Below are 22,338 nucleotides of genomic sequence, written 5' to 3'. Positions count from 1 at the left end.
ATACTGCACTAATAGCTTATAGATTTTGGGTTGAATGCTTGGATTCTTTTACAGAATATAAAGGTTATGACATTCATAAAACAAGTTATTACATGTCAAGAGAATTTCCAAGCAGAAACTGAATTGAGAGGGGTTCCTTTCCATCCAATGGTAGACAATTGTTGTTCATTTCCAATGTGCAAGAACTCCCACAAGAAAAATTCTTTTGCACCAGGTTTGCCTGATACAACGATGACATGCTCAGCTCCACTTCCTCCATCCCATGTCGCGTGAAAAACACCCTCCATACGTCTATTTTTACGTGTCTGATGGTCCTTTCCTCACCCTCATTTGCCAAAATGGTCCTAATCCCTTGGTTCAAGTATTCTGATTCTGTAGCTGTCCTGCTTCGTTCATCGTCCTTCATGCAATCCTCCAACGAGTCAAAAAATGCACCGTAGAAAAAAAGAGCTTCCACAAACCGGTCCACGAATACTGGTGAATTATGGTTTGCTTCAACCTCTATAACGATCATTACTCGAGGATTAATACCTTTAATCACTCTCATCAAAGAATCTAGCTTGTCTTGTCGGGCTAACATTCTCATGAGGATGTATCGCGCGAAGATAGCAATTGATTCTTCATCATCTAGCTCAAAATCTTCTTGCTTTAGTTCCATGATATCTTCGACCATCACAATATTGAAGGAGAAGGACAAGTTCAAGGATTCCGCAAAGCTCGTTAATCGCTCACATGTTTCATCGATTTTATGCCTTAATTTGGTGCATAAAGCAGTTATCTTGATATGCTTAAGTGATGATTCAGATTCCCATTGATGTGTTGCAAGAGCTTGCATCAAGATTGTCCATTGCATCCCACTTCCAATCTCGAGATCGATTATATGAACCTTGTCCGATTTTGCTACATGATCTACGATGGCTTGAACAGCAGCAAATTGAGTCACCTGAGACAGAGGTACTCTTTGATGTGCTGCAATCATAAAGGGGTCTAAGCTCATCAGTGAATGCTCGATATGTTCTAATCGCTTCATTCCAATTCCTTTCGATGAATCTCTTCCGGTTTCACAGTTAATTCTCTCATGAAGTGCTTGAGAAAAATAGTATACCAATCTCTGAATTGGATTTCCAGTGTTGGAACAAGACTTGTCACACTCATTAAGAAGCCCTCTCGCGCGATCAAACTGCTTCTGCTCTACTTTCTCAGCAGAAGCAAGAAGATTTTCGACGAGTGCCACACTTCTGGTGTCTTCCACCAAAAGGCCAAGAAATGAGCTAGCAAACGGATGGCTAAACGGATATGCTTCTTGATCACCTGCTGTAGTAAACGATTGAATGAACTTCTCAGCACCCAAACGAAGGATTTCATCGGTAGATAACTTGCATTCATTATTTGTTTGCATATTAATGATGTTTTTCTTTTCTGTCTTTGTTGTGTCATAATCAGTCAGGATCTTGAGTGCTGAAGGCAATTGAGATCCAATTTTCTTCTTTGGTTCAGTAATCTCATGTGATTTCGATGTTTCTTCCACATTGGATTGATGTTGTAGAGGGATAACATCAAAATCCCAGTCATCAAGACTAACAAAATCAAAGTCAGGTTGATCAAAATGGAACATTTTACTCAAGATCATAAAAGTATTGAAAGGCAACCCTGGCTGTCTTCCCGACATATGCTAACAAGTGAAATCCATGTTTATAATTTTATATGAGAATGTTTTGGAGATTTTGATGGTATTGTCTTCTATATCCAAACACTTTGATATTGACTATGATATGAACCTTAAAGAAACCAAAATAAACGTATTCAAGTACGTAATCACTTGAAAAAACAATAGCCTTGATACCAACGTCATCGATATTTTCTGTTCAAAGTGTTTCATTGAGGTCAATTTTTACAATAGAACTACATGTTATAAACTTATTTGTATGCGAAAATAATTTAAGGAATTCACTAAGTCACGACCGAAGAAACAGCTTTCTGCTTACTGTAAAGTTTTAAGTAATAAGAAATATATAATAAGTCCAAATGTAGCTTTGCCGTCCTATGTAATTTAGTATTAGGATTCTAATATAATTTTTTTAAAAAAGGAGTCCTAAGATAATCTATGTGAAGATTAAATTTAATACCAAGTTCACAACAAGAGACAAAATGGTGCCGCGTAGCAACAAAACAAACGATATATACAATTAACAATACTTAATTTATTAAGGGATGAAGAGAATATTCAAATGAAAGAAAATAGATTGCATATAAGATTGAAAAAGCTTAGGAGTCAACACAAACACAATACTTTGAATGGTGCTTTGTTTTCCAGATTTTAAACTGAGGCCAGTGAGTGTGGAGCTAGATTTTTCACCAAGGGTTTCAAAATATAAAGAAGTATATTGAAGAAGTCATAGGGATTCAATATCTACTATATATACACAAAAATAATTTTGACCTTAGATATACAGTAGAATTCTCCGATGAACATCCCTCAGAGGCAGAGGGGTGCAAGGGAGTTCAATTGAACCTCCTTTGTTGAAAATATACTATGTAAATACATAAGAATGGTTTTTTGCGCATATATATAAGTTATTGAATCCCCTTTGACATAAGTTTTTATGAATTCCCTCGTTTGAATTTCTAGCTCCGTCACTGATTGCATACCCTAGCTCCGCCCCCGGCAGTGACAATGATGTGCATTAGCCTGAGTGAAGGTTTTGTAACAAGAGTTTACAGTGAACATCCCATTGTTGTGTGGCTTCCAAACTATAATATCATTACTGTTGTTGAGGCTATGAAATGGTTCCAGAACAGTTAATAAAGCAGCCACTCACTTCACTTCCCAATCATTGAGATTCCTAATTACTGTATGAAGGAAGGCAAATTAACTTGAACTGTTAACATGAAATATTTATCTGTAATAGCCTCTAAAGAACATTAGTTGTACTATTTTTCAGCATTATACCACTTTTAGTGTCTTTTATATCGGTCTTTATTCATCTGTTTGCTTGTGTCTTCCTAAAAGTTGGTATTATACTGACTGTCTTGCACAGGTCTTGATTCAAAAGAACATGGTGACATAATTGTGCAACTAAGAATGATCATTCAAACTTCAATAACAAACCTGTTTTCTTATCCATGTTACACGCTAACCTGAAATACAACAACATACCCAGTGTAATCCCACAAGTAGGGTCTGGAGAGGGTAAAGTGTATGCAGACCTTACCCCTACCTTTGAGAGGTAGAGAGGCTGTTTTCGATAGACCCTCGACTCAAGGAAACACGCTAACCTGAAAAATGTAACAAAATTTAAGTACTCGTGTTTTCAATCAGATTTTACTTCACTAGACATACATTAAAAGGAATAATATAGCTCATCCAATAATTTGGCTGGCGAACATAGCTCTTATATGGTTTTACATGGCCCGTATATACTGCCTATAGAATCTCCTAGCTATCGGATCAAAAACCATAAAAATTCAAATTCTCTGCTAGTATGCTGCATTGTCTTATAGCCACGTTTGGTTAAACTTCCAACATCTGCTTATTTTGAAAAGTGCTTTTCGAAAAAGTACGTTTGGAAAGTAGCCGTTTGTGTTTGACTAATCAATTTGAAAAGCACTTTTGCTAATATTAGAGCAGTAATTTTTCTTGGCCAAAGTTCCAAAAGTGCTTATAGGGAAACTGCTTTTTTCAGCTTCTGAAAAGCAACTACTACTACTACTACTACTCAAAAGCGAATATTTTAGCTTTGACCAAACACCTCAACTCTCTAAAATAAGTACTTCTGATTCTCCATAAGCTTGTTCAAACATACTATTAGTCATCTGGAAATTTCCAGGCCGAAAGGGACCTCACAGGGGTTCCTTTCGACTTCAAGATCAGGGATTTCCCGGTAAAATCCAGGGAGCAATAACTTCAGCACGCAGACCTCTGAATCAACAACCTAGCTTGGTACAGCGATGAGTCGCTAACTTCTGTTTCCATAATTCCATATCTAGCAAAATAGTTTCTCCAAAAACCAATCTTTGAATGTCGATGAAACCTCTCTTCTCCTTCACTAACGATCACATTTTGTATTATTTCGCGAAAGTAAACACCCTCAGCGATCCCTCTATTTTGATCTTCTGGCTTCATACACGTCCCATGACAATCAAAAAGAGCACTAAAGTACGATAGTACTGCATTGAAATGATCAACGAAAATCGTAGTATTACTTGCCTTAGTTTCACAAACCGCCATTACACATGGCTTGAGGCTTTTAATAACCCTTACTAAACTTTCTAAGTAATTAGGCTATGCTAGCATAGTGCACAAACGAAATTCCGAGTAAACGGCTACCACTTCACCTTCTTCTAAATCGAAATTTTCTTTCTTCAGATCCTTTAGTTCTAAAACCACCATGTTGAATAGGAAGGGGATATTCAATGTCTCAGCAAATGATGATAGCCTCTTGCCGTTCTCCTCAATCCTTTGTCTTGATGTTCCTACAGAAGTTATCTTGAGACGCTCAATCGGACAATCATTTCTATTGGCAAGAGCATGCATGATGATTGGCATAGGCAAACCAGTCTCGCGTCCAAAATCAATGATATGAACCCGTCTTACTGACACAATGTTGTCCAAGACGGCCTGTTGGAAGAATAATTCAAAGTTGTAAAAAACCAGAATTGTTTAGAATTTCGTATTTATTTTAGGGCAAGTTACACATTTGGCCGGTTGGCCAAAAATTATGACATTAGCTAGCTAAATATACAAAAAATATACACTATTTTGTATCAAAAATGTATATTATGTATATCATATATTATTGTGCAAAAAACAAACATCTGCTGGCTATTAGTTTGGTTGGAAATTATTTATATCAATTTCTCATTATTTAACTCCTGTCTAAATAGAATTTGTAGTCAAAGTTATATAGGAATATGTTTTCCAATTTCTAGTCAAAGTAGATTTCATACTAATATAAACAGGGACTTTGCTACTTGCTAGCTATTTGCATGTAATGGAGAACTATTGAGTTTATGAATAAATTATTTTCCTTCATCACCTGTATTCCTGCAAATTGGAGAATGTGTGAGAGAGGAGTTTCTTGTCGACATGCAAGAAATGCGAATTTCATAAGCATAAAAGGCCTTTCCACATCTACTGCTTTCTTTCTATTTCTATTCCCTCTTTCTGGAGTTACTCCTGTTTCCTTATCAATCCTATTTCGAAGAGCTTCAGCGAAATAGTACACGACTCGTTGAACAGGATTACCAATGACGGAAGCAGAGTGATCGCACAAGCTAAGGAACTTTCTCGCGCGATCATATTGTTTTTGGACAAACATTTCAGCTGAAGCTTGAAGTAGTAAAGACAGCTCTACATCTTCTGCAACCTCAGGAGACAAACCGGAATGCAAAATCGAGGGATCAAGAATGATTGAGTAAACAGATGAATTTATTGAAGTAAACTGATGTAATCTTGCTCTAGCTATATTCATAATTTCATCTGTTGAAGGAAGTCTGGAGCTGTTACTGCTCCATGGACTAGCTGAATGTTTCTGATTCTGCTTTTCGCCAGTTAAACACTTCGTTTTAGTCTTGAATCTCTTCAGAAGTTCTAATGATGCTAAAGTAGGATGATCATTTGTTTTCTTTGTGGCCTCATTGTGGAAAGAATCCATATTTCCCTCTATAACTTTTTGGAATTATGGCCTGATTTAAGGACTTATTAAAAAGACAGCAGAAGCAAATTGCTCATTTATATGCCAACCCCCTTGGACTGTAATTATTCCTTATGTGGGTATGGAACAATAGGCCGTCCATATTTCAATCTCCTTGTTCTTGAATAACAACCTTCAAATAGTGATTTAAATTTTACTTGTCATATACTAACAACAACAAAAAGGCTAAAAAAAATTTCTAACTTTTGTCCATCTAAGGAAGGCTATATCATGGAACCAGCTCCCCTCTAGTACCCGATCTGTCCGTTTCCTCCGTTGGGGTCTTCAATTGTTTACACGTGTCCCCCGTACAATTTAAGGGACATGATTTTTTAGTTAACTAAATGCTTTAACCCAGGTTAAGTTTATCATCTCTCTTCCCCACCCTCTCCCAAATGCTAATGTCAGATTCACACTAGTTATCCTTTAGGCTTTGTCATTTTACTCCTTCCTGCTTTCAATTGAGAGAAATAAAGGGAGTTCTAAAACAATTACAATTTCAAGTAGTACTTGGTAGAATTAAGCTTTTACAAGTGCACCTAAAGGAAAAAATTCAAAAAAAAAAAAAATTAGAAAAATAGAGCAAGGTCTCAGACAGATTCCGTAACCATGGAAGAACAAGTAAAAAAACAAAAGCTGCAAAACATAGAGGATATCATAACTCCAAATTCTTCATCCAAAATGTATCAACCTAGTTTTTCTTTCCCAATTTACAGGTAAGGATGTTTCAACTTGCAAGTAAGTGTTTTACTTCAAAAATGATTTCTCGGTAGAAAATGTTTTCTTTATAAAAAAAAACTCTGATATATCTACCATTTTCTTGGAGAAAAAGTTTTAGACTTTTATATAAGATCTTTTCTTCTCATAAACAACACAATATGTTAGAATATTTGCTTTTGGACTGCTTTTGAATAAACTTTGTTTTACTGCTTTTAAATATACTTTGTTTTACTGTTAGTAATTAGTTAGTTAGAAATATATTCTGTAGAGATATTCTAGGCTAGGTTAGTTAGTTAAATATATACTCTGGAGAGATATTCTAGGCTAGTTTATGATTATCTTTTTACTATTTTTTCTCTATAAATGCAGAGCTAAATATAGCTAATAAAATAATTCTCTTTGACTGCATTGCACTATATTTTTCTCTGTTATTTCCTACGTATCTTTGTTAAAAACCAACAATTGATATCTAGAGCCATTTCTTGAGGGACCTATGAGTGAGATCGATTCACAAAATAGCTTTTCTCAAATAACTCCTCCTGTTTTTTATGGTGAGAATTACCATCTCTGAGCAGTAAGAATGAAGACTTATCTTGAGGCTTTAGATCTTTGGGAGGTCATGGAAGAGGATTATGATGTTCTTCCGCTGTCAAATAATCCCACGGTAGCCCAGATCAAAAGACAAAAGGAAAAGAAAATCAGAAAATCAAAGGCGAAAGCAACTTTGTTTGCTAGTGTGTCTGCAACAATTTTCACCAGAGTTATGGCTCTCAAAACAGTAAAAGAAATTTGTGATTATCTGAAGGAAGAATACACAGGTGATGAAAGAATACGAGGCATGAAGGTGTTAAATTTAATAAGGGAATTCGAATTGCAAAAGATGAAGGAATCTGAGACCGTCAAACAAAAAGATTCCACCGCTTCTTGGCATTGTTAACAAGGTAAGGTTGCTTGGAACTAAATGTAAAGATTCAAGAATTGTTGATTTTTTTTTTTTTTTTTTTTTGTTACGGTGCCCCAAAGATATGAAGTATCCATAAATACCTTGGAAAACACAAAAGTTCAAGATTACCTTGGCAGAATTACTCAATACATTGCAGCCACAAGCGCAAATGAGGCTTATGGCTGAAGGAGCCTTGATAGCCAACCACAAAACTAAAAAAAAAAGGTAATAATTCAAATAAAAATTACCCACCTTGTCCGCAAGACCAGGCAAAAAGTCATCCTCCATTTAAATGTTGGAAGAGGCCGATGCACAAGGCAAGATCTCGCAACCAACTTGGTCATGAAGTAGTGATTTGGAAAAACAAATCTCCAAAAATGAAGTAGATGCCCAAGTCGCCAATGAAGAATAAGAAGAAGAACACCACTTGTTTGTGGCAATATATTTTTCAACCAAAAAAATCTAATTTTTTGAAGATTGACTGTGGTTGTACGAACCACATGACATATGACAAAAATCTTCTTAAAGAGTTTATGTCTATGAGAAACAAGAAAGTCAGAATCGGGAATGGTGACTATATTCCTACAAAAGGAAAAGGGATTGTTGCAATCAAAACAGGTGCAGGTACAAAAATAATTTCAAGTGTTCTTTACGTGCCTGATATTGATCAAAGTCTGTTAAGTGTTGGCCAGCTAGTGAAAAAATGATTTAAATTGATATTCGAAGACAAGTACTGTCGAATCTTTGATGCCACTAAGCGTGAGAGATTTTACGAGTTAAATGAGAGGTAAAAACTTCTCATTTAATCCTACTTAAGATGAACACGAGAATTTGTTGATAATCAAGAGCTGCAACTTGGAGATATGGATCAAGTTAACTGCAAGACCAAAGATGAATGGACAGATTTGTTTACGAAGTCAATTCCAACCAAGTCTAGAATTTGTAGTTCCAAAATCAAGGAGGAGTGTTAGAATTTTTGCTTTTGGACTGCAGTAACTTTGTTTTACTGCTTTTGAATAAATTTGTTTTACTGTTAATAATTAGTTAGTTAGAAATATATTCTGTAAAGATATTCTAGGATAGTTTAGTTAGTTAAAGATATACTCTGCAGAGATGTTTTAGGCTAGTTTATGATTATCTTTTTACTATTTTGTTTCCCTATAAATGCAGAGCTAAACATAGCTGGATAAAATAATTATCTTTGATTGCACTGTAGTATATTTTTCTCTATTATTTCCTACATTTCTTTGCTAAAAATCAACACAATTGCGTACACGATGTAGTCGTTTAGAGAGTTTTGTTTATGAGAGATTTTTCTCTCAAAAGGTTTATGATGTTATATTAGTTTTTCATACGTAGATCAATTGATCAAACCATAGTAAAATATCATATCTCTTTTAGTATGTTCTTCTCTATCGTCTGATTTATCGTCATTTGAGTTTTGCAATTATTAGCTATTGCATGATGCCCTAATTAGTTCAATCCCAACAAGTTTAATCAGCAGTGGCGGATCCAGGATTTTCACGCAGGGGGTTCGAAAAAAACAACAAAAGGTAAATATAAAAAATAATGTTGTTGATGGGAATCGAACCTAGGATGCTAGAGACAATTTTGAACACCCTGGACTACTTGAGCTAACTTTTTGCATATGCTCAGGGTGTTCAAAAGTTAATATATGTACATAAACATAGAAAATCTATCCTATATATACATTGTAATTGTTTACCGAGGGTGTTCGGGTGAACACCCTTACCTCCCGAAGACCCTCACCTCCACTTAAATCCGCCCCTGGTTATCAGAGCCAATGATTCAGCCGAGGTTGAAGATAGGTTCAAGACGGACTCAGATCAAGTTGCAGCCAATTTGACGATAATGAAGATTTTTAGTAAAAAATAGTCTGAATTACTACACGTGGAAATAAAATCTCAACTATATTTTCAACAATCCTCATTGCTCCATCTTTAAAAACAAAAATTAATTTTAAAAGCATGGCCTCCAACTTTCAACCATTGCTTACTTTTGACGCTTGGACTTCAATTTTCAACTCATGTTTACTTTTTAACACATGGGGTCCACTTTCAACCCTGCTCACTTTTAACACAGGGCTCCAATATTATTAACCTGTGCTTACTTTTGACGTATAGGGCTCCAATATTTAACTCATTTCTACTTTTATTCATAGTAAGCAGCAGTGATATATGACGATTATGTAAAGAAGGAAGATAAAGTTTATTTTGCCGAAAGTTCATATTTACAAGTACTGGAAAAGTATATTTGTTAGGGTTTGTAATGAATATTCTACCTTATTTGGATTCTACATCATAATTGTGTTTTACTTAAAAAATATTTTTTGGTAGAAAGGTTTTCTTTGTAGAAAAAGACTCTACTATATCTATACTTGGAGGAAAAGTCACAGAAATCAAATATATTTAGACTTCTATAAATGAAGATCTTTTTTTCTGTTTAATATAACACAATGGAAGGATGTAGAGATTGATTTAGAGAGTTTTGTTTAGGGGGAATTTTTGAATAATCGGGCAATTTCAAAAGGTTCTATGATTTTATATTAGTTTTTCATATGTAGATCAATTAATCAAGCCATATAAGAATATTATGTCTCTTTTCGTATGTTTTTCTTTGTCATATGATTTATCGTCGTTTGAGTTTTGCAATTATTAACATTGAGGAGATAGATTGCCGATCCAACAAAATCTGAAAACAATGTGAACGGATAATGCCTTAGTTCCAAACAAGTTGAGATCAGTTATCTTGCCTTACTGCGAACAGATAGCACTAGTTAATTAAATCAAGATGAAGCCACTCCAAGATTCATAACCTAACGATTTCTCTGATATATCAAAATTGACAGACAAAAACCATGTTGCAAAGAATTGGGAGTTTTATGAGTAGCAGAAACTATAAAGCTAGTAACAATGTAACATTTACCTATGAATATTTATCCTGTTTAATTTTCCTGGAAGGATGTTAGAGATTGATTTGAATACTGTTCAATGAATATAAGCATTTGAATAAGCAATAAGCATCATCACACATTATAAATAATTTTGAGGAATAATTTAAACAAATAAGGCTAAGAAAAATGGAACTTCTCTTGCTTAGACTTATTAGTTTCTCCATGTATTTCTATACACAATTTATACGATGTATAATAAGTGTAATGTGAATATACCATTCTTGCCTTCAACCACCGATAAATTCCTCATTTTGCACCATTACATATTTACATTGTCTTGTAGTACTGGCTAAAACTCTACTTTTCAAATGCGACTAATAATTGGTGAATTGTAACTTATGAGGCCACTTTTACATTAATCTGTACTATTGGGGAGCATTTGTTAGTCTTTTAGTTAGGTGACTTTATTTTTATGATCAAGGTTTTGAAGCAACTTTTGACCCTCAAGGCATCAAATATATTGTGTTAAATTGGTTCTTGTATTATTCAGAAATAAGTAAGTTTACAATTTTTTAACCTTTGATCTAATATTAACCCCGTAAGTTGGAAATAGTCTTGTTTTTGCCATTGGCACCTAAAGAAGCTTCAACCCGAGGATGATCTTAAGTTATAATCAAAAGTAAAGGGTAATTTAAAACCTTACCGTCGAAAAAGTTACTTTAACCAAGCCATTGCCGACGATTCATCGACTTATTCTTCAACGGACATGCAATTATATTTTGAAGACATGGGAGTACATTCATTTGGATGTTGGAAGTCCGTTAATCACAAAGCAAAATACGAGACAATTTACTAACAATAAAATATGATTGGCCAATAGTGTAACATCGGGCAAAATTTGGAACTTCCCCTTTATAATTAGGAAAATTTACCTCATAGTCCAATATAAACAGAATTTAATATAATATAATGTTGGTTACCTTTTTTTCAATGAATAACCAAAATAACTTTAAAAAAAAAATACATATTCATGAATGCTCACATATGTATGTAATTATTCCACAATCTCACATTCTAAGGGAATGTGTCCCTATATATATTTAGCTATTAATATAAACATTTACCAATAAGTCCTAACCCGACAAGTAGAAAATCTTTTAAGATGATCTAGAGAGATATTCGAAGTAAACTTCTAATTACACACTTAAAGTGGCGATCTATTTTTCACAAACATCATTTCGTTCATTTAGGGTCTGTTATCACCCAGTGAATGATGACCATATGGTTGATCAAGCCTTGTATAATATTGCTACATCTAGGAGGAAATATGAGGTTGAAATTTACACATTGAGCACTAATTCTTGGCTCTCACGAAGTACATCTTACATCCTATGAACCCTTACACTGTATTTCTCTCATTATATCCACATAGTTTATCTTGATAAAGCCTCAGCTGTTCATTGGTAATGGCTTTCTCACGAAGCAACTTATGGAACACCACCAATGTTAGTAGGCTATCCAACCCGGCATGGTGAGAGATGCCGCCGGATCTACTAACTTCGAGAGTTTCGGTGATTGGGTTCAATCCCCCATGCAAACCGTGACGTTTCGCTATATACCTTATATATTATAGATGTTGCCATTGAAATATCCAGAAACCCTTCCAACGTACTAGGCAGTGACCTATTATCAAATATTTTTAGGAGTAAGGCAAAGTCATACATGCCTTTAAAGCTTATATAGGCCTCAACCTTATTCTTGAGAATTTTAAGTCAAGTGGAAACTTAACATGGTATTTTGGGGAAGAATCAGACTCGGACAATACCTAATTCTTGGAACATTATTTTTTGCAAAAACAAGGGCGGATTAACATCGTTTTTAATCACTTAAGGCGGACGCTTTGACACCATCGTTTTTAATCACTTAAGAAATTCAAGGCTCGATCAACCAATTGGTTCTCGAGGATCAATTGACCTTCTTCTACAAACATTGATTTGCAAATAAACAAGAGATGATTTTTCTTTTTTGATCAAGTAACAAGACATGAAGTTTGCACTTCAATTTTACACATTATACACAAACAAGGCAGAAAACTGAAAGATGGTAATCAAATTGTTTACATACAACACATACCAAGCTAGGCTCAATAACCTGTCTTCCTTAAGAGGCAGAATACAATGAAGTTTGTGTCTTTGGTAATGCTTCCTTTTTACTGACATGCAGAACAATTCATTTTAACTTCACATGATAATATTATTATTTATTATAGCAAGGATCAATTCAAGTTAATAAGATGTTGGCCATGTGTTTGCAACACATTATCTTGGATGTTGTTGTAAAATTTTTATTTATTAATTTGAATATTTGGGTAGTTTAATTCAAAGTTCTAAATTATTTCTGTTCAAAAGTAGGTAGTATTTCTTTTTTTTATTATTATATATAACAACAGCAAAAGCAACTTCCTTACATGCATATATGATACGACCTCCTCCATTTCTTTTTAAAGCTTTATACTATTTTGCACAATTTTGTTACCTCAGATCGAAATTAATTGACACATTACAAAATATTATTTTGAAGAAGAATTTAATTTCCATGCACCGAAGTTCTAAATTTGTTCTCCAACATTAGTACCATCTGTAATTATAAATATAGCACCAGACTTCTTTAGTAGAGAACTAGAGATAGTTAAAGTCATAATTCATTAAAGTGTATATTCCCATGCTCAATTTGTGTGTTATACTTTTCTTTGTACTAGCTTCTGGATACATGCGTTGCACGCGTATCCCATGTTAATCAGTATAAATATGATTTTTTGAAATGATATAAAATTATTTATATCATAGTTTCACGTACATTGATCCTTTGTCTGATTCAAAATTTTGACTTCTTTCATTTGTAAATTTGACAAAAGAAAATTAATTGAATTATCTAAATATAATCGTATAACCAAATATAACACGATAATTACGTCACAAATCGAACATCCATCAGGTCTTAGTACCAGCTTTATAAAAGGGAGATAACCAAAATATTAAAGTATCCAAACAACTTCTTAAAAGTTCTATAAAGTGGAGTGTTGCCTAACAAAAATGTGCATAAACTTACAAGAGTATACAGTTTCATGAATACTTATAGGAAGTAACACAAAAAAAAAGAAAAAAAAGAAAAAAGAAAAGCCTTTTCTCTCTTGGTATGGTTGTAGCTTCTATTTACCTCATGGATGTTGAGCAGGTACTTTGTCCAACACATGCTCTTTAGAATTGTTCCTCATCTGTTGTATAGAAAGAAAAGAGAAACTTCAGTAAAGCATGGAACAAAACCTATATATATGATATATCACTGTGTTACGCCAAATGAATAGAGCAAAAAAAACACTGTGTTCTGTGTTGATTGCAACATTACTTATTTGTAAGTCCTTTTATGTACGTTGCCTCGATAAGATATAACTTTCTTAAGGATAATTAGTCGAATCACCAAAAGTTTACTGAATACACGTTCACGTTAGCCATAATTTAGCATTAATAATATTTCAATTAAATGTCCAAATTCTATGAATACACTTCATACGTTCACAGCAGGTGAAAAGTCTTAAATTGTCATAATTTTCTTTTTCCAAGTCATATATTTATTGTACCCAAAAGTTACCATTTAATAGGATCCAGATTAAATGGCCAATTGCATCTTTCAATTCAAATCCGTTTAACTTTTCAAGGATAATAAATTTTGCACTGAAGGTGTTCATTTAAATGTATATTTACCGTATATTTACCTCTTTGTACATTACTGTTGTTGGAATAGTGTTTGATTGTAAGGGCTAAACCGTCACTCAACTTTTAATGGGTAAATTCATGAGTCCGCGACTTTTGTGGTACAAAAAAAAAAAAAATTGAACCAAAATAACACTAAAAAAAAAAAAAAGGTAGGTTTATTTGCCACGAATCCTGGCGCGATGAAAGAATGACCAAATGTAAAGTTAAAACTTTGAGTCCTTTGCGCGCATTAAATCTTGAAAGAGGTAACATAAATTTCCTACTCCTTCCCCACCCGCGGTCCCCCCCACAAAAAAAAAAAAAAAAAAATCAAACGCCATTAAAGGCGTCTGCGGGTCCCCGGCAGAAAACGTCGTTTTATGTTGTTTTTCAATAGAAAGTTAATATTAGATATTATTGAAGTGTAAGAACGAGTTTAGGTTGGATTGAATAAATAGCGTAGAATTCATTTGAAAAGCTGAAAAAAGCTGATCTAGGTATTTAATTAATTTTCTATTACATTGTTAAATATATTATTACCTTAAGCATGATTATTGTGTAATTGTTGCAGATTTCACAAAAAAAAAAAAAAAACTTTTATGCAATTTTTTTTGCGTTATTGGGGGCTGTTTGGACTGCCCCGTTTTTTCATTTTTTTTATTTGTTGTTAATTTGTTAATTATTTATTAATTGTTTATTTAGTATTTGTTAATTGTTAGATTAGCGACTTAAGTATTTGTTAATTGTTAGGTTAGCTATTTCAATTGTTAGACTAGCTAATTATTTATTTAGTTTTTGTTAAGCCAATTGTTTATTTGTTAATAAGTTGTTAATTGTTTGATTAGTTAGTTAATTGTTTATTTATTAATTATATGTTAATAATTTGTTAATTGTTTGATTAGTTAATTGTTTATTTATTAATTATATGTTAATAATTTTTTAATTGATTAATTAATTGTTTATATTAATTATATGTTAATTGTTTGCTAGCTAATTGTTAATTATTTGACTTATTAATTATTAATCTTTATATTTTAATTTTTAATTTATTTATTTGCTAATTAGAATTTGAACATCCTTAGTTTAGGATTGAAAACCCTTAGTTTAGGATTGATTACCCGTAGTTTAGGATTGATGACCCGTAGATTATGATTGAAAACCCTTATTTTAGGATTGAAAACCCTTAGTTTAGGATTGATAACCCGTAGTTTAGGATTGAAAACCCGTAGTTTAGGATTGAAAACCCTTAATATAATTTTCGATAAAAGATTACATAACTAATACTACTTGTTAATGAGTGATTTAAAATGCGTAAAATAGATGGATCACCACAATCCTTAATATAATTTTCGATAAAAGATTACATAACTAATACTATTACTTGTTAACAATTGAAAACTCTTATTTTAGGATTGAAAACCCTTAGTTTAGGATTGAAAACCCTTAGTTTAGGATTGATCACCCGTAGTTTAGGATTGAAAACCCGTAGTTTAGGATTGAAAACCCTTAATATAATTTTCGATAAAAGATTGCATAACTAATATTACTTGTTAATGATTGATTTAAAATGCGTAAAACAGACGGATCACCACCCTCTTGATCCGTGGTCCTTCGACCGAGAGGTACTATATCTTTAGCGGAAGCATAGGTCGCAGCATATATTGACATCCGAGCTAGAGGCTGAGGCTCAGGTCCGTACCCGGTTGGGGGACTCAGCATGGGAGATCTTAGCTGCTCGCCCCCCACATCCTCGCGTCCTGGATATACTACGTCGGGGCGGTATCTACCGGTGCATCGATGTTGGTCGGGTACATCACGATAGGTCGCTAGTGACGGCCTTGATTGAGAGATGGCGACCGGAAACGCAGATATTTCATCTCTGCACCGGTGAGGCTACCATTACCCTCCAGGATGTAGAGGTCATTTATGAGCTACAGGTTGATGGACGCCCATTGTATATTGAGGAGCCTCGAAGCTTCCGCCTTCTTTGGGATGAGTTGAATAGGCTCGGTTTGAGCTCGATTATTTTTCGGGGCCGAGTCGGGTTTTGATGTCGGCCCTTCATGCTCGCTTGCGCCTCGTAGACATGGAGCATCCAGGTTGGAGAGGACACGCCACGGTGCGTGTTGACCGGACGTGCGCATCTATACCTACTCATGTATTCGGGGAGCATCTGTTCCCGAACACTTGGTTCGCATATGAGCTTGAGGTATCTTCGGTATATCGACGATCTCGCCGAGTTAGGATGTTATAGTGGGGGCGGCTGTTGTCTTTGGCCTACATGTATCAAGGATTACTGCCGATGTTCTATGGGCACGAGGGTAGAGGTCCCTGCATTTTGCTCGCTCCTTCAGGTAATATATTTAAGTGTGTGTAATTAAACACAAAATATATTTTTTTGAAACTAAATTGTTTATATGTTATTTCAGGTTCATTCTTCTGCGCCTGTGGACAGGTCTTCTAATGAGATTGACGAGTCTCCTGATGTTGTTGTCCCACTCCCACCGCCCACCGTCATCTCCCATAGGAAGCATGTTATGAACCAGGGTCCGGGTCCAAGGAAGGGAAGGAAGGGAAGCAAGGATGATCATGCCATAGAGCATGTACGGATTAAGAGGAAGAAGGGGGATGGACATGATGGTGAGGGCGGTGGGGGTGGTGGGGTTGGCCTTAGGCTTAGCCGTACTCTAAAGGCTCCCAGATGTGCGACCTGAGATTGTGTATTTGTAAATATAGTGTACATTTTATGTTAATATTATATATATTTTTGGTTATTATTTTCTTAATGATAATTAGTTATCTTAGTCTTTATTGTCGATTAATAATAACTCGTGCGACGTCCTAAATTAATCAAAACCCTATAAAATATGACACTTAAACCTAAAGATAACAAGTTTCCAAACAAACAAAACTTACTTCGGGGCACTTTAGAACCCCTAAAACGACGATCCAAACGTTTAGGTGTACTTGATGTAATGAGCCGACATTATTGTACACAAAAAAAAATATTAAGTTCTATATAAAATATTGATATTCCGGCGTTTTGAAACATGACTAATCTTCGGTCAAAGTACGAAAAAAACGTGAATTTTTAAAAAAATTGGCCAAAGAACAAAGGTAGGGGCAGTTTATGTTACCTCTTTCATGCACGAATTCTGTGCGTGAAAGGGCCAAGGTTTTAACTTTACAGTTTGGTCCTTTCACGCACGGAATTCGTGCGTGAAACCTACTTTTTTTTTTTTTTTTTTTTAAGTGTTATTTTGGTTCAACTTTTTTTTTTTTTTTTGTACCACAAAAGTCGCGGACTCGTAAATTCGTAAATCAACTTTTGACTGATTTTGTTCCCACTTTAGTATTACTAGTCTCTACGAACATGTCTCGCACGTCATTCCCTAGCAACCTCAATCTTTGCAAAAAATGTTAGGTAATATTATTTGTAATTACATACATTAACTTAATAACAAAACTGTTACTATAGTATAAGATTATATCCACTTAATATTTCTTTAAAAATGGTGTTCATGGTATATATATATTTTTCTTCTTTTTCGCCACATGAGAAATATATTACGACTAAGATACTTCAATATTAGGAATTAAGGGACCATATATTTATTTATTGCCATTATATTTTTAGAAAAAATCAAGTCCTCCCGTTGCCGTAACTTTTTCCCGGCTTCATGGTAGTTTTCATAATGAAACATTTATACAATTTCAATTATTTTATTTTCTTTCGACATAAAAAATTTATATCTACCGATCGCAACTTGCAAAAAGTAGTCAATCAATTATATGATTGCTACTCTTGTTTTTTCTCATCCTCCTATTTTATTTAAGCATATTTGTATTGATCCCACAAAAATACCCTAACCGATAGTCATTCAACTTTTTCACCTGAATTCTTATATTTGTATAAAAAATATGACATGACACTCGAAAATAGCTAGTTAGCTGACTAAAGACACTCGAAAATAGCTAGTTAGCTGACTAAAATATATTAAAGATAGTGGATCAATTTCAAAGACTTTCCCCAAGATTTTTTCTTTGTAACGAAACTTATCTCCCTTGTGGTTTATGTAATTACGTTTATCTTCTTATTTTGATTTTGTGTTTGTCATTGAATTGTTTGATGCTCTAACAACAAATCTTCTGCTAATTAAAGAAAGGTATTTATAAAATTCACTAAACAAAAGAGTATATTACTAAGGGCAAAATAGTTAAATTATATTTTTTAGATTAAATACTTTAATCCCCGCACGATGCTTGTTTAGGGTTAGCAGAGTTATTGCCTCACTTTTCACATCTTCAGAAACAAACGATTAACAAAGGCCTCCTTCTCAGAAATATAGATGGAAACAATATTGCAATGACGGATTGAGCTCCTCTCCATTTCCCTTCTCTTTATTTTTCCCAAGTTTTACCTTAGATTAGAGACACATGACATGGGGTTAGAATTAATGACTAAGATTTAATTGATTAAAACAAGGCCCTAACCATAGTTTATATAATTAATAACTCATCCATAAATATATTAAAATATTTTCTCTCTCTCCCTATTTTAATATTCCATCTTTCTTTCAATCATGAGAACTCTTTAATGGTGATATTTTCCAGAATATAGACAATTCTTTCAGAAATATACAATTACCAATTGAATAATGGGGTCTATATTATGTGAATTAGTAAGCATCATAATTGAAAAAATAGAAAATATCACCAATTGAAAATGGGTCTATTAGGGAAAAAAATTAAGTGGCAAAAAATAATCGGATAAATCAGAAAAGATGTTTTATTGGGTAGGAAAAGTAAATAGGAAGAGAGAGAAAAATATTCTAATATATTTATGTATAAGTTATTAATTATGTAATCATGGTTTTAGTCAATTAAATCTTAGTCATTAATTCTAATAATGCCATGTGTCTCTAATCTAAGATAGAACTTAGGAAAAATGAAGAGAAGGGAAATGGAGAGGAGCTCAATCCTGCCATGACTGATTTACATTTATTAATTCAATAAAACAATTTCTTTCCATTTCCAAAGGTATACACTACTGCAGCTATTATTTAGCTTTTTAACTTGCGCAGTCATATCGATTGGGATGTGGCATGGCTGGTAATTAAACTCCCTTCTAAGATGGTTCATTAAGCTAGTTGTCTTAAATTTTGATACTATTCTAATTTGGACTCTCAATATTGATACTATTAGATTCTAATTTGGACTCTTAAAGTAGCTAGCGTAATATTTGGTTATCAAAGTCTTTTATTACTAGGATCCTACAAATAACTGACGTATTCAGGTTGAATCAACTAACGAAATTCATTGCTATAAGATACCAAAAAATATGATTTTAACTTGGATTTTACATTCCGACCTAGACTCCATGTCTTATTAAGGGTATAAAAGTCACGTAGATATTTAGCCTCAATTATTTATATGAAAGAATAATTAAATTAGTTGTAAATCAATTTCAGAGAACTTATAATGTTTTGAAGATCGAGGATGATCTTAGTGAGTATTCTTCAAGAGCATTAGTGGTATTACCTAACTGGAATTAGTATGACATAGTAAATAATATTACAATTTTATCCTTTTGATTAAAATTTAAAAGATATTAATCTGGTCTTAAAGGGCATAAAAATTGTTCAATCTTTGAAGGATATTTTGGACAACCAAAATTTATGTTCAACACTTGCATGTAGATCTTCAATCAATTTATTTATATAAAAGTACAAAAACATAAACTTATATAATAAAAATTATATGCATGAAGAGAAAATCATTGTACAACAATTGACATGGTAAAACTTATAGCAACCTTTTACATGTTGAAAAATAATGTTGTTAAAGTAACATAATCGTTGGTGGAGAAAAAAGTTGCAGAATAGTTTGAATTCGAAACTATTGGACACCGTATTAAAAGCCTACTTTAAAAATCATACTTTTCTTAGAAAAAATTATCAAAAATTTTGCAAACCTAACGACACTCTCTCGACTAAGGGTTTGATACTACGGAACTAAAAGAGATTTGAAGAGTTTTATTTCCCAATACTGAACTCACATCTGATGACAATCTTGTAAAAATATTTTTTTTTTTTTGCTTTTGATACTTTAAGTTTGCCCTCTTTCTACGAAAAGTCTGCTACAGTTAACATAAAATTTTGATGGGTCACGTTACTTTCCATAAAGATATTTTCTCGGGTTAATTTCTCAGATGGTCACTCAACCTTTCTTCTTGATTCCAATTTTCTTCAACACAGAAAGTGACTTTTTGAGATAATAACTATACACGGAATATCACGTACATTGCACGTGCATCACACCATATTGAAGTAATTAAATTTATTTAAATAGTTATCTTGACAAATTAATCTTTGTCATGCTAAATAGAAAAAGTTCTCCAAATTAAAAAACAAAGAACAAACATGTCTAAGAGAAAAAAATTATTGCCGTTCTTTTATTTTTCTTGTTTTTATGTAGAAGACTCCTACTATAAGCCAAATTAAATATTATTAATTTTTTTTTTTTTGAACATCAATATTATTAATCTTAAGTACAGTTGACTCCTATTATGTTCACAATTCACCAAAATAGAATTAATTTGTACTGATTGTTTGTGTTCTAAAAGAATTGAAACTTTTCAGTTAGGAAAAGTGATAATCCCATTGTAATTTCATAGGGCAATTACGTTATCACGTCGGCTAAACGTCTCTTGACTAATTAAAGTCCAAATTCATCTCACCAAATTTGTTTTAAACTAGTAGGTGAATATAGTGTCCACGTATTGAGTGATATTTAAATATAACAATTATATCAATGCATATTGGCGGTGATTCCTAACTATTTCTAAGCTTCTGCTCGTCTTCCAGTGTCCTCCCATCACCCAAATTATCCAAAACCAAAGTAGATAAATTCTAGGTCTCTACACTATTTAAAATTATAACTTTATCCCGATTTAACTTAAAATAATTAAGGGCATAAAAGTTGATCAACATTTAGAGGATATTTTTATCATTCAAAATTTAGCGAAAATTATTCGTGATTTTAATAGATGTAGATGTAGATATATGATTATGCTCTAATAAGAATGTTGTATTTCTTAATTTAAAAATAATTTAACTTTAAACTTCTCATTTTACTATCAATGAGATGATTTATAGTCACACATGCCTATATATAGTTTGATTCTGGACAATATTTAGCTAAGTACATACATCCAACCTTTAGTCAAATTTGCTTGACGATAAGTTGAGTGATATTAGAAACAAAATTTTGCAACTGAAATGATTCAAAAGACAATAATGTCTTCTTCAATTGAAGCTGCGATTTTTGGTTCATAATCGGTGCAAACAAGCTCCAATTGATTCCAGATCTACGTTCAACTCAGCTTTCTTCATCCTTTAACAATGGTGGATTCCTATAGGTATAGCACCAATAATTACCGAACAAATAAATTCGGATGAGTTGAGTTATGTGTGGATTGAGTCTAAAATCGACGTTGACCAAAAAAATCAATACTATAGTTCCACATATGCTATCTCATAATTGTGTTAAAAGGAAGAACATTTTTAATCGGAAAATTAATGTTAAGGACAATCGGGATCCAATATTAATTTATATGCAAGCAACAATATGTCTTCATGTGTTTTTTTCCCTAATAGGAAATCTAAGAGAACATAGTAAAATGAGTGTTGGCACTCCATGCATGATGTGACGGCCATATCTTATTGACAAACTCCACAATCAAGAAAAGGATAATACACTTGAATTTTAGTTCCAAAATGACAAAATCCCATGTGATTTTTTCTTTTTCTCTTTTGTCTGTTTTCAATTATGAATCCTTTTCTCTCACTTTTTGGGGCATGACCCTCTCGTCTTTATATTTATATGGTTTAGAAGAGTTCAGACTCTTGAGGGCCTCAGGACAAACAACTACTGTATTTTGTTTTTTCAAAAATTAAATAGAAAAAATTGTTTTGCAGAATTAATTCTTTAAACACGAAAAAAAGCAAATAGATCAAACATGTCAATGAATGATCAACTGATTTAGGTTATTTTCCATTAGACATGAAAGGTGTAGCACAATTTATAACCTCCACTACCGAAGTTTATGGTAGGGTGATAATATCCCCTCCATTTTTAAAGACAAGTTATACATGGATTATAGTAAGGGACTAGTTATGTAGGAATTAGTTATATAGAGATTATTTTTTATTGGGTATTTGGTTCATTGCACTAAAATTGGATATACAAGATATCATTTCAAATATTTATTTATTTTTTTAAGCTAAAAAATAACGAGTTTACAATTACATCCTT

General features: G+C 33.2%; 2 protein-coding genes across 2 annotated transcripts; both read right to left on the bottom strand.

Annotated features, from left to right (window-relative positions):
- Window positions 1-88: 88 nt before the first annotated feature.
- On the bottom strand, window positions 89-4,228 carry LOC132066314 (DELLA protein RGL1-like). The gene is made up of 4 exons (XM_059459645.1): window positions 3,918-4,228; window positions 3,110-3,138; window positions 1,779-1,861; window positions 89-1,672 (listed from the first exon to the last, which is right to left on the bottom strand). Exons 1-4 carry the CDS (start codon window positions 4,226-4,228, stop codon window positions 89-91), a joined length of 2,007 nt encoding a protein of 668 aa, XP_059315628.1.
- A 54-nt stretch (window positions 4,229-4,282) lies between these two features.
- On the bottom strand, window positions 4,283-5,654 carry LOC132066313 (GRAS family protein RAM1-like). The gene is made up of 2 exons (XM_059459644.1): window positions 5,037-5,654; window positions 4,283-4,618 (listed from the first exon to the last, which is right to left on the bottom strand). Exons 1-2 carry the CDS (start codon window positions 5,652-5,654, stop codon window positions 4,283-4,285), a joined length of 954 nt encoding a protein of 317 aa, XP_059315627.1.
- Between the last annotated feature and the right edge of the window lie 16,684 nt (window positions 5,655-22,338).

The sequence above is a fragment of the Lycium ferocissimum genome, chromosome 8 (assembly GCF_029784015.1).
Source record: "Lycium ferocissimum isolate CSIRO_LF1 chromosome 8, AGI_CSIRO_Lferr_CH_V1, whole genome shotgun sequence".
NCBI lineage: Eukaryota > Viridiplantae > Streptophyta > Magnoliopsida > Solanales > Solanaceae > Lycium > Lycium ferocissimum.
The sequence above is the reverse complement of the archived record's forward strand: the minus strand, read 5'-3'. Positions and strand labels throughout refer to the sequence as shown.